Source organism: Colletotrichum spaethianum (assembly GCF_022836535.1).
Source record: "Colletotrichum spaethianum MAFF 239500 DNA, contig38, whole genome shotgun sequence".
In the NCBI taxonomy this organism is placed as follows: domain Eukaryota; kingdom Fungi; phylum Ascomycota; class Sordariomycetes; order Glomerellales; family Glomerellaceae; genus Colletotrichum; species Colletotrichum spaethianum.
In genome coordinates, this window is record NW_026054808.1 from 96,174 (window position 1) to 110,340 (window position 14,167).

Sequence of the window (14,167 nt, forward strand, 5' to 3'; positions counted from 1 at the left end):
GAGGTTTAATAGCCCCTGAATCCAGCTGATCGACAGAAAAGGACACACAGGCATGCTTGTCTGGCGTGATTTTAATGGCGTCTCGTGCCAGGGAGTTGCCCACGACAAGCGGAGATGAAAAATCCCCTGTGAAAGGGGCTATCACGGATGTCTTGCCGGCATCATACGAACTGATCAGTTTCCTTGATTCGGCCCTTTCAGGGCCTCGGCCACGCCATGAGATCTGTTTGAATGGCATGGCGTGCCGATAACAGGGGCCAACGACCATCAGCAGTGTACTTGGTAGATACGACATCGATGCCAGGAGGGGATGGAAGTAAGGTCATCAGCGGAAGGTCAACGCCAGTGGAGCCAGCAGCCAGCAGCCAGGAAGTAAGCAATGACGGCACCAGCCTCACTTAAGGTAGATGCTTGGTGCAGAAGCTATGCTGGCATGAGGATGCAAAATAGTACTGTAGCCTACTCTGTCCTGGTACGTGGCGAAGATGCGAAATGCGGCCAGGACGGCCACGCTACTGTCGCCTTACGTGTCGGCTTACCTGTTCCCGACGTAAAGTCTGCTGGTCAAAACAGTACATGACAATTGGCGAGCTGCTAGAAGCAGAACCTCCTCCTCCCCCAGCCCGTGCGGCAATGAGCCCCTTAATACTTTCCGATCCTACCATCTTTTGCTTCGACGCACACATCTGCTCTTTTGTCGATAGACCATTTTCTCTGGATCGCAACTCCAAGCCTGTATCCGAGCAGTCGCTGGTGCGGCGGGATCTCGCCAATCCTGTACTATGGCCACACAACTGAAAGCACATGGTCACTGTGTCGCACATAAGAACACGAAGGCGCTTCGAAGAGGAGCCTTTCGGTGATCACATAGGAAACATGAATACTGGAATGGGGTGATATGCACATGGGCCAGATAGATAGACTAAGAGATGGTAAGTCAAAGCACCCACTTTTCGACCACCCCTGCTTTTCGGCCACCCGAAAATGCCGCCCAGCCACCCATTTTCTAGATACCCTCCAACTTCTAACTATCACAACATTTTCTATTCTTCATCAAATCGCTTTATTTTTCTAACATCTACTCTTTATAGTCTAATGGTCCAGTATGCCGAATTTAAAGTCAATCAAGCGCTTACCGACATTGCAGATAGGGTATCTGCTCGCAATACCTCTAAGCGATAGGGGGTACCACGATCAACACTACAAAGTCGATTAAAGGGCAGCTAACCTAGAGCAGCAGCATTTAAAGACCTCTAAAGGCTCTCTATTAATCAAGAGGCTAAGCTAACAAGCTAGGTGCAAATACAGGCTAACCTCGGGCTTGTGCCAACGCATCAGCAAGTCAGAGAATTTGCTTAGCGTATCCTGAATACAATAAGCAATACCTAGCCTCTAAGAAAAAGATAGTTAAATGCCTTTATACAAAGAAACCCATCTATTAAGGTCTAGAGAAGTCGATCTATTAATTCTAGACGTGTTAATAAGGCATCTACTAAGATAATCAAGGACTAGTTTAGATATCTCGTAATCCCAGCAATATTAGCCATCTAACTAGCCAACAAATATAACATGGATAAGACTAGTATCCTTAAGGGCCAAGGCGCAAATAGGCTAGTACTAGGCAAGACAGAGACCAAGTCTATACAGAAAAAGCAGCCTGGATCATAAGCCTAGGTATCTATTATTAAGTGTATCTTAGCTAAGGGCCTGGCACTACATCCTCTTGTAATATGTAAAAGGCAAGATAGTCCAGCAGCAGTGGTTTCCTCTAGATCTTGGCCTATATGATGGATAGGAGTTTACAGCAACAGAGAATAGATAGACAACTAATAAGACTACTATTAAGTAGCTACTAAAGGTCTTCTTACCACAGACTACCCCCTCCCAGCCTAATCAGGCCAGACTACTAGTCCTAGATAAGCATAAGAGCTATACAACAACAGAGTTTATATAGTAATACTATATTAATAACGTCCATCTATTATTCTTACTACTATATACTTCCTATATCCTTTAGCTACTAAATCAGTTAATCTTTAGCCTAATCAAAACAACCTATTGCAATAGGCTCTAGCCTAACCTTAACCAATAGAACAATTCAACTATAATAAACAAAAAACACTTCTTATCTTATTATCAGCTAACACACTTAGCTAAGCTAATAAAAAAGAATATTCTAAGTAACTAAAAATATACTAGACTATAGCCTATTTCTATAACTAGACCTCTTTTAAGCTCTTTACTACTACCCAAAGCAACAACACCATCAACACCACATAACAAGGCTACCTAAAATATCCAAGGTATCCAGGATACTTAAGGTATAAATAGGTAAACATCTACTATATCTAATATTACATAGTCTACGCCTAAGAAGATACAAGATCTCAATAATCAACTAAACTTATTCAACAAAATAAATCAAAATATCACTACATAACGCCAACTATTCAAAAAGGTCAAAAAAGGCTTCCAAGAGCAGTCCTTCCAGCTAGCTACTACCCAACACCAAATACAGCTTCTCCAGGCCCAAGTTAGTAATACTACAACAAGGAAAAGGAAGACTATCAAAATCGACCCTAATACTAAGTTCACTAACATCAGCGATATACAGCAAGCCCAGATCAAGGCTAGCAAAGTTGAAATAGATACAGATGAATCCAGCGCATCTAATTGCCCTAGCAAAGCAGAAAGCTGTATCATAGTTGCATCTGAGCCTCGGCGATAGTTAATTGAAATAGGTGGTTGTGTTGCAATAGCCTCGTTTTTGGGTGGCTGAAAAGCAGGGGTGGCCGAAAAGTGGGTGCTTTGACTTAGCCCCCAGGGAGATCTCGGATCGGGCTATTCTTTTTCCTTTTTTTCTTTGTATTTTAGATAGCTTAGGAGTTGCCCAGCAGGGCAAGATCATTATCATCGGCACCACACTCATCATCATAGGCGGGCAGCGCAAAAAGATACGAAGTTGCCGCCACATATATTGCTTTGTCTACACTGTCTCATGGAGTGATCTTATTTATTCCTTTGAGGATTATTAGACCTGAGAATCCCATTCTCGACTGCTAGGTCCATCTTCTATACCCGAGAGCGTGCGTAGGAGTAGCACTGGCCAAGCCGCCTGCCTCCCTCTGCCCCCTCGACAGCGCGCTTCACGCGCGCTGGCGAAGGCTGGTATGGTAGGTTAGTGTGGATTGGTTAGTTGCGCTCCCACGCGCGCAACCCGTTTCCACTACGTCTTACTATTACTAGCTACTCTAATGCGCCCTCTTTTGTGCGCACAACTTCAAAGACAGCTGGTAATGTAATTACGTGCAGTCTTCATGCCCTCTCAGTATTTCGGCAGAATCTCTTAAGTAAGCTCGTCATCTCCTGAACAACGTGCTCATATTGAGGCGGGATACGCGTACTGAGCACTATTTCGTCACCACTGTCAAATTCCATACAAATGGTGGTAGGCCACTGGTTTTTTGCAACCTCCTGCACAACTTCCTGCACGAGAGCAATTACAGCGCCAACTTGCGCGGTTGCCCTGATGACCACGTCCTTTTTTGGCCAAAGGTCTGTCTACCTCACCTGTGTCTCTGGCGTGTCTGGTGCTGTGTTGGTACTGGCTTTGTTAAGTCAGTAGGTGCCGTTGACAATAACAGTAGAGTTGCCTACAACTGTCAACACGTGCTCTAATTCGCAGACAATTTTGCGTAGAGGCTCAGGTAGACCATTCTCGCTCTTTGAGCTCGTCTTTATTGAGAAATGAGTCCTCAAAGAGCTGTAGAACTAGGCCGTTCAAGGTGAGAGAGCTTTGATCGAAGGGAGATTCTATGTCTTCAAAGTTATTCAGGAAACTTACAACACCATACTCAAGAAGCTCATAAAAAAGAAATGATCCTAAACTTTAATCACAAGTACAAAACACTACATTTTATACCTTTTTACAGCTACAGAACTCTTGGTCTTGCCCTTCGAAGAATTTCATATAGGATAATAACCTCTACTATGCAAAAGGCTAAACATCCATCACTTACCACCAAGAATATATATTCATATTTCATATAATCATCCCCTATTTAACCAGACATTATTTAAACGTTCTTGTGAAACTATTAGTTCTGCTATAAACGTTATTATAACCTAATTATCCTTAGTACTATAAACAATCCCTTTACAATACTTCTTTCTTATACAAAGGAGTAAACTTCTATATAATATGCTCTCTACCTTAAGGTAACATTAAGAAAACATCCTTATAATAACTAGCCCTAGTATTTTATCTTTACTCTTATTAGATTATAACATGTTAAGGACCCCTAATTTACTCAAACTAATCCTATGCTTCAGTATCTCTGTAACCATACGCACAATAGACCTCAGCAAATTCTACAGAAATCATATTATTACTATATTACCACTTCTTAATATTACCTAAAAACAGTACAAATATAACACATAGAATATCCTTAACAGCTTAGGCTCTTACGTTAAGAGGCTAATTATACCTTAATCATCTTACGTATCTGCTAGCCACACTAGCTTATTAATAACAGTATATAACACTTCTTTATCTATCTTAGCACTATACTACAACAAAATCAATACTATAACGAGGTCTTATAGCATATAGAGAGTATCTAAGTAAGGCTTATCACACTATACAAGTCACATTAATTAATGTCTAAGAGGCCTAAGGAGAGCAACATCTTAGCCTCCTAACAACGTCTTATGCAGATAAGCTTTAACAAGAAAGGCCTTATCTAGTTATAGTACACAGAAATACAGACCATTGCGTTCAGGTTAGCGCCTAACTTAACAAGACGCTTAATAAGCCGTTCTTTCACTACTACCGTCCTCTCATCTATCTACTTAGACCAAGCCAACAGTATTAACTTAAACGGCTTCTAATTATAGATATAAAGCGTAGGGTTAGCCTCCTCCACCAAGCCATCTAACTCGCTAGTGACGTCTACTCCAGCTTCTAGAAGTAATAGGGCTATAGAGAAATTGCTGTCTTTGCACGCTATACTTAGGGGCATTATACGCCATATATTAATCGTTATCGGCTGGTTAACGTCCACCCTAAATCGTGCTAGGTGAGCTATGACTGTCTCTGGCGACAGTGACAACAGCGAGTGGATCAGCGGCGTGTCCCTGTTGCTGTTGACCTGGTCCACTCCCAGTCCTCTCTCGTTAATCAGATAGGTGATGACTTCAGTCAGTCCCATAGCGACCGCTTGATGAAGCGCACCGTGATCGAGGAGAAACGACATAATCTTAGTATAGCCTTTCAGAGCAGCCAGGTAAAGAGCTATAACAAGAAAAGGTCTAGGCTATTAGGCTTCAGTCATGTATATGGTCATCAGTTTGTTATAGTTAGCACCAGCTTAGCAGGTATGCTTAAGTATAGTAAGGGCTATGCATATATCTATAGAATAGGCAATAGTCTTAAAGACGGCAGAACACTAGCCGTTCTTAACATTATGCTAGTATAACTTAGGATTAAAGAACAAATACTAAGCGCATAAATATTATATAAATTAGGACTAGATATAAGGTTTACTATAGTTAAAGATATATTGTGTAATATCTAGGGGGATTGGCTTTATTTAGAAGGATTTCTGTAGCTATAAAGCAAGATATCTTGGTCCATGTAACGAAAGAACACAGCGCTGGGGGTACTAAAGACATTGGCTGAGTCGGGCTTGCTGGTTCCATGCGTAATGTATGAATCCAGTTTCTTCTCTACATCTAGTACATCACAAACGGATCAAATATCCACTCTAGACCTGCAGTTAACGCTGTTGTCAGCGATAGTATCTGTATTTTTTCTGTATTTTTTTTCTGATCAGACGATACTTGCTCCTGCTAACATTGAGGCATTCTATGCATGCGTTAGGTGTACTGTGTACTTTATTTGCAAGAGGCCTAAGGCGTATCTGTAGACTAGATATACCGATGTTAGCTTCCATGATTCATGTGTGTTCGAATGGTTAGTTTTGGCTCGGCTCAAAACTGACATGGAGGTTGGGTGCAAGTGCCTGTCACTTTGCGGCCCCGCTCAAGATCGGTTTTGGACGCTTAGCTTGGTCTACCTATCGCAAGTATTCGTGAAGGGCCCCAGACAAGTAGAGTAAAGATCGAGTGTTCTCAGCCATGCAACAAGAATCTTGCTTTCTTCGCCACATCCTGTCCTTAAAATCCGCGTCTGCTTTTCACTTTTTGGTTCCCGCAGTCGAGTTTGGAAGTTGACGTCTTGCGCCGCAATCCTGTGCTGAGGGTCGCTTCTGGTTCCAAGGGTGGGTATCCTCAACATTACAATAAGGACCCTGGTTGTTCCGCCACATACCCTGTCTGCACGATCCAATGCCAGCTCATCCTGCGATTCCCACAGCGGAGACCGAAAGTCGACCTCTGGCACTGGTGCAATTACGCGCTGCTGAAAGCCTTTTATGGCCTTTAGGAGTGGGCATCCCAGCAAGCAACAAGAAATTTGCCTACACCAGCACATCGCCTGTCCGACAACTGATAGCCAGTTTCGGCTTTGGGGGAGCCTTTCCAGCATAGCAACAAGGGCCTTGCTTGGCTGTGTGCACTGTCCGCGAGGTCAGCATCCAACCCCGATTGCCTTCACACCATTGGGGGTTCGTTATTTCAAAGAGCCGATTCTGACTAGATGGTGAATATTGCCAGCCACGCAACGAGGCCCTACTCATCCGCACTGCCGTCCCGCACAGCTGCAGCCAAATGCCAGGAGCCTGTTCTGATTCTTAATGGCGGCCATTCTCAAGCCTGGGGTAAAGATCTTGCTCGTCCCGATATAAACCCTTTCCGTAGAGTCTGTATCTGGCTCCATCCAATATATTAGAAAGTCGAGGCCTCTACACACACACACAATTTATTACGCCCGGCGACGAAGCCGAAAGGGCACCTAAACTGGTTACATATACATTGCTAAGCTTGTGTTCTTGTCTCCTTGAAGCCCATAAGTGATGTCTCTGTTTCCTTGTACTCCTTATATCTGCCGTCTCGCTTTAGATTCCTGTGGTTTAGTTATATTATTATAGCATGCCATCTTAAAGCCTATTCTCTAAGTGTTTAATGTCCTATCTATAGCAGCTGAAGTAATACCTGCTGTTATAGTATAGGCTGTTAAATGGTTAAGGTTATATTAGTTTTATTATATTAAGAGGTATCCTCTAATCCCGTCTCTTATTACCTTATGTCTAGATAGCCTATTATTAGCGTAAATTGTATTATTACTTAAACTATTTACATATTTAGTATCTATTTCTTATTGTTTAAGGGGCTTTTGTTTCCTAGGTAAAAGAAGATATTGCTTTTTTGTATCTTAGTATACTAAAGTATTTTAGTTTAGAGCATTATTTATCTAGTACATTAGAACAGAAAATGCTTTACTATTTCTACTACTTGTCTATATCTATATAAATCTGAGGGTATTACGTTAATCTGATGTAAATAGTAGTTTAGTCTAGCTATTCTGGTTCTAAGCTGTGTGAGAGTAGTTGCTTCTTTCTAAGTAAACTGGTCATATAACTGGTAAGTATGTTTTCTTAGTAGTGCTTTATTGACTCTTTTGGAGCATTATCTGACCTTTTCGGGCAGTACATATCCTTATAACACTTTTGCTTATACTATATTAAGCGTTATTGACTTTATTGTAGGGAACTATACTTGTAGGATAGTGCCGTCTTTAGTTGCTTTACACACTTGTCTCTTTGCTTACTTAAGCAGTTCATCTTCCTCATTTGCTGCCACCTACTGTACTATGATTATGATCTCATCCTTTCGAAGTTCCTCCACTGATTTGTATACACTGTGGACATACGCTTGTCTGGATTACTGGTGAGGCCGTTTGAGTGAGAGAGCTGTCCCTTTGTTGCTCGTCACCAACGTGATCCTCTCCCCTGTGACCCCTCGCAGTAATTGCCTCAGCGCATATGCCATCGCTGCTAGTTCTGCGCTGTAGGGATTCTGTCTTGACCTTAAGCCTAATGTGAAGGAGAAATGCTCAGGTTCGGGGTCGGCTTGCAACCTCGGCCGTTTCTGAACGGCACCGCCGACACCTACCATGCCCCTTCTCACTGAGCTGCTGACCGCCACACGAGACCATAGAGTTCGACAACATGTGATATCCTTTCCGCCACCACCGACTCCAGCACCTTACCCAACGTGGCCAGCAGCGAGATCGGCCGCCATGCTTTTGCCAGCGTGTAGTTATCTTTGCCCGGTTTCTTGAGCGGTTTGATCTTTGCATGCCTCCACTGATGGGGCAGTTTCCCTTCGTCCAGAGACGCCCGAAAAATCGACAGCACCTAGGCTTGCACCACCGGCCAGGTTTGCTTCCAGACCGCTGCGAGGAGCCCGTCTTCGCCGGGTACCTTCCATGACTTTGTCGCAAATAGCTGGCGTTCCACTTCTTCCATCGGAATAGGCGGCATCTCTACCACAGCTCTTTGTGGTCTGTCTCTCTCCTTGTTAATGTCTTTGGGGAGAGCAAAGAAGAAGGTGGTGAGTAGTTCTTCTGCTTGTTCTATGTAGTTCGTTGTTGTTGTTTTGTCTGCCCTGACCAGCTGCAGCAGCTTACCAAAAGCCTCCTTATTGCCTGCTTTCAGGTACCTAGCAGCCTTTTATATGTTGTCGTTATCCACTAAGAACTCATTCCAGTGCTTTCTCTTTTGTTGACGGATCGCGTCATAGTACTGTTTCAATGCTGCCTTTACCTTTTCTTCCAGGTCCACCATGGCTTATCCTGCCCGCCTTTCTGCACGCGCCCAGTTTCTCCAGTACATATAGATTTAATGAAGCTATATCAAGTTAGTCGTCTACCATTGTTTTAAGTATAGTAACGGCTTAGCCTTCGGTGTTAAGGCGTAGATTGCCTCCATTACTACTGCTATTAGTCTGTCCGTCTTTTGTTACACTATTCCCTTACTAGGTATTGTTTCTAGCGCTCTCTGGATCCTGGCGTTAATCTCTTTCTAGGGCGTGTTCTTGAAGAGTAGGCGCTCTTATAGTACTAACATAAGAATCGAGACGTTAAAAATCATCTTAATAGCCCTATGATCCGACCCATAGTCCGTCTTATAGATCGCACACTTAATCAGCAAGTTCATTAGATCTTTAGAAGCTAAGACAAGATCAATAGTCAACTAGTGCTCCCCTTTCTGCTATGTCTTTATGCCACGCAGTAATAGACTACTAAGGCCAAACTCGTTTATAAGGTCAATGATCAGGTCTGCCTTGCCCTACTTGACCATTGATATCTTGTCTTTTCCTTAGAGCTGGTTACATCAGTTAAAGTCGCCCGCAATAACCACATCCATTACCCTGTCTGCTCCTTGTCTAGTGTCCAGCACGATTTGTCATAACTTGTCACATATACTCTACAGAGCATAGCTTTCACCTCCTGGCACGTATACCAACGCCACTACTACCAGCCGCTCCTCAAGCCAGACAACTACTACCATCACATCAGGTAACTCCAGCTGCACCTACTCTGCTTCCACCTCCCTGTTCACTTATAGCATACTCCTAATTGCCCACCTGCCTTCTCTGCACGTTGACAGGACCATCTTCGTCCACCACTGGTGCCCCATCGGGGTTGTAAAGAGGCGGCCTTGGATGACCCTCGCCTACGGCTCCTGGATCGCCAACACCGTCGTATCCCAAACTACTTCGTCGTTCTCAAGCTCTTGTGTATCTTGCCCCGTTTCATCACGTTAAGTTACATTATTCGGAACCTTTTACTCATAACGAGTAGGGAAAAGTGTCCTGCAGTTTCTGCTGAACGACTCGTGCAGTCCTCTGCACAGAACGCACTTCAGGACCGTCTCACTGCATTCGTGGTGACTGTGCCCTTCTGCAGCACATCTTGCACATACCTTGGGCTTGATACATTAGTAGGCCTTATGTAACGGGCTGGGCCCATACGAGGCCTTGCTGAACATCGCGGCCAGGATCACATCTGCGATACCCACAAGCCAACCCTGATCAGGCCCACCACGGAATCCACGATGCCGACAGTCCGATAGCCAGTGCAGCATAGCCCTGATCAGGCCAGCAGCAGGGTGGAGATTCATAGTTTTCCCTTCTATTCCTCATCTGAGGATACTCGTAGTAGTCGCCATAGCCTGTTGCAAATACACACGCCTTGGACCGTTACACAGCCAATGGCAGAGCTGGGGGAACGCGTCGAGATCTCTAGGTGGGGCTGCGAATGAATGGGAGCCCGTGCACGATATCAGCCAATAGCATAGCGTGGAACGCGTCGAGAAATCCATCAACGCAAAAGTGGATCAATTGAGAAATCTAGCCAATAGTTATACAAGGATGCCGGAATCTCGGCGCGTTCCGACGGAGAATACCTGAGTAAGTAGGGGCGGGCGCGGAGGGGGGGGGGGGGGGGGGGGGGGGGGGGGGTGGGGGGCTTCAGTTCGGCATTCGTTAGCTATATACTCGGTCCGGTTTCTTTCTTTTCCTTCATATTTTTATTCGCTTTGTGTACGACAAAACACGAGGTCAATTGGCTAGTGTCAATCGCTTCTTCGTTACTGTCGCTTCCACTTTGGTCGGTTGGTCAGGTCGGCCTCCTTGGCTCGTCGTGCGTGGTGTCGTGTCTAACCCTGAACCCTGGAGCTAAAAACCCTCGGGGACGAAACAGCCAACCCTGGGGTTATTGTTTTCTGGCTGGAACCAATCACCGCGGGGGCCCGGTCCCAAGGAATCCGGTCCCAAAAATCACCGCCTGGTCCGAGCGCCCCCCGCCAAACCGACCGGGAATTGGGTCCCAATTCCCGGGGAATGATGCCCAGAATAGTTAGGGTTTATCGCAACCAGATGGTCAGAGGTAGTACCGAAGTCCGCTGCAATAGGGTCTAGGGTATCACCCTTAACAATCTAGTACCAACCCAAGCCCGGATGCTTAAGGTCATGCAAGCATCCACGAGTGGCCTCAGAGAAGCCGATGAGGGCTGCAAGAGCAAATATAACAACTGAGAGCATTTTAAAATATTTGTAATGCTTGAGGATATGGAATGGGTAGTTCGGAAGCGACGCACTGTAGTTGATAATCGAAATGGTTAAGCGTAATGAGCTGACAATGATGCTCCAAGCGTGGGGGAACCAGGCTTTTAAGCCATTGCGCCATTTGATCGTCGTTTGTATTTCGTTTGTCTCTTTACAAATATAAGTGGATCAAATGTTGTGCGAATAGTGTACATGAATAATCTGATTACGACTTGCGCGGCAATAAGTACATTTAATTGGTGCTTCACTCAGAGCAACTGAGCAACTTTGGCCTCAAAATTTGGCTGACAAATGGGCGGTGCTACGAGCAGGTCTGGGCAACCAACTGTAGCACAAAGCAAAAGCTTCGGTAATGATGCACTTCTATCATTATCTCCTGTTCTGCACTATATGGTTACGCTGCCTAGCACTTAACTGGTTGGGCTGTAATTTGAAGAGACTAGCTTCTCGCGGATTCCGACTTCAACGAGGAGAAGAAGTCGGTCTATCGCGGATTCCGACTCTAATAAGGTATTACGACCCAACCAGTAAGCAAGGTGCTAGCCGGTATAACTATACAATACAGAACAGGAGATTAATGAGACAGGGTTCTCAACACGGAAGCTTTTGCTTTGTGGCGAAGCTGGTTGTCCTGACCTACTCGTGACGTAAGGAAGAGGGCCGGCCCAGTGCGGACCCCGCGGGGTCTCGGCGCGGGGTCCGAAGTTATAGAGGGAATCCATCTAGTTTATATTTAGTCGCACTATAGTCGAAAGCTTATTGCAACCAGCATAATTAGTTGATCTACAACATAGCTGTAGTATAGAATGAGAGATAAGAAGAGAGGGTACTTATTACTAAAGCTTTTGCTTTATAATGCAGTTAGTCATCCTGACTTGCTTATGACAAGCTCTACTAGGTCATTATAATAAACTAAATCTAACTAGCTAAAGTAAATAGAATATTACATTCTCAAAACTGCTATTACTTTAATAGTTACCTTTGTACTATATGCAATTACCCTAGTAGTAGTAGTAAATATAGTCGCTAGTAGCAGCTAAAATACTATGCCAGTAAACATACAATGAAATGTTTATTACATAGTCCTTCTAGTAGCTATTCTGAATCTAACAGAACTTGGGTGCTATACATAATGGATTAGTACATGTTACGGCCTTTGCCATGGTGAATAGCATGGGTGGTGCTCACGCGCACCAAGACACCGGACCGCTTCGGACAAGCTAAGCACCGGCGGTCCACCGGTGACCCACCGGATACTTTTCTACGGAAATGCCACAGCAGTCAGACTTTCCCTCGTTAGCTTAGATACATTCAATTGAGGCACCCCTACGTTGACCAACGTCCGGCTAGACCCCTTACAGTACGTGATATCAAGGATTCTTCTCGAGATACTCTCAGCAGGGCTCACCATGACTTCTCCATCTTTCTTTAGTGGATACATGAGGCATTTCTCGTCATTTGAAATCAAATGAGCTTTATGCCTAGTTCATTCATATTTAATCAGGCTTTACTGAAGATGGAGAGAAAAAAGTATTTAAATGCCTAACCGATCAGTCTTCACCAAAGCAGAAAATCAGCCTCCTTCTCACAACCACTACCTTCTATACAAAACCTTACGTTATTCACTTAGCTTTATAGCTATTATCAGTGTTAGTACTTTTTATAAATCTACTTACCTTATAAGCGTTTTTACTAACCAAAGGTACTAGGCAAAATGGTTAACCCTACCGTTCTCGTTACTACCATCCTTGCTACCACCGCCCACGCGTGGACATGGGGTAATTGCCGCAATACCCAGCAATGCAACCCAGCTCACGCAGCCGGACCCTACTCCTCCAACTATGCCGACCTACAGCGTGCCAACGACGGTTATTGGTACTCGAAACAGGTCGATGGTGTCATTATCGACCCTAATGGATGGTATGACCCTGCAAACGGGTTTTGGGTACTCAGTGTCTGGAATGGCCCTAATACTCAAAGCTATTGGTCGTCACCTGACCAAAAGCCCTGCTGTCTTCCCAACGAGGTTGGCACCGGAATTACCGGGGCCTCGGTTACTGGTTCAGCCGCTTAAAAGCGTAAATGCATGCTACAGTACCGACCTATTAGTCTGAATACGCCCCTCAATTGCCTCGCTACCTACATTCCACCAAATCAGATGCGAGGTATAATCAGACTTATGGGTTAGCACTATAGCTAGTGCTTTGTATCTAAGATAAAATGCATCCTACTACTACTCCATCCAGCGACTAGGATAGGGTACATAAGTCAATTTAATTTCAAATGCATATAAAAAGGGTTTACTTCAATATACGGTTGATAAGGTAGTAAGGAAACTAATGAACTTGTTGGAATAACAGCAACAGCTGGTTGTACGACACGCACGACTCAGGGATACACATCATGGCAGAGGGCACAGACTGGATATTCGGCTCTCGGTTATCCATTGAGGGGATCAAAAGTATATTCATGCCGAACTGACTCAGGGACGTACGAGATCATGTATCTCGTGTACGAAAGCCAAGTCTTGTAGTTAGGAAGATAATCACGGAAAATATATCTTTGGTTCACCCTAACTTTTAACCCGAGTACGATCGTACAAACGGGTTCTCTCAGGAAGAGAGAATCCATTCAACAGAACTAGATTTTTATTACGACCCAAAGTTCGTTGGTTAAGGCAAGAACCTAGAACAACCCTTCACATGAAATAAGGAACAATAACAACTAGATAATTGACTGATTGATTTAATCCCCCACGGTTATCAAGCTCCCCATGGGTTTACGAGTACCCGTGCAAATAAAGTTCCACGGGTCCCCATGAATATGACAATGCAAGCAGTCCTCTCTAATGGATGCGTTACGTATATTGACTGATTTCACGTATTTTCATGTCGATAGGTCTTCAGTTGTGTGTTCCAAAAAGAGATCAATACAGCCTCTACAGAGTCACCACTCACATTCTTGGATGACTGTCTTTCTCCTGAACGCAACTGTGGATCGCAAGATGCTCTCTCTGCACCTACAAGATGAATAAGTACGGCATGCCGCTTCTTGATATGGATGCCATCGATGCTTATCAGCGGTCCTTCTGTATTACGTTCGCATTCCTCAGTGGTGAGGCAGACGAAGATTA

The 14,167-nt window shown here is 44.4% G+C and overlaps 1 protein-coding gene across 1 annotated transcript; it reads left to right on the forward strand.

Moving 5' to 3' along the window:
- Positions 1-12,748: 12,748 nt before the first annotated feature.
- Positions 12,749-13,108, forward strand: ColSpa_10700 (uncharacterized protein; the record flags this gene model as incomplete). The annotated part of the gene is made up of 1 exon (XM_049276912.1): positions 12,749-13,108. The coding sequence occupies one exon, from the start codon at positions 12,749-12,751 to the stop codon at positions 13,106-13,108; it is 360 nt and encodes a 119-aa protein (XP_049132869.1).
- Between the last annotated feature and the right edge of the window lie 1,059 nt (positions 13,109-14,167).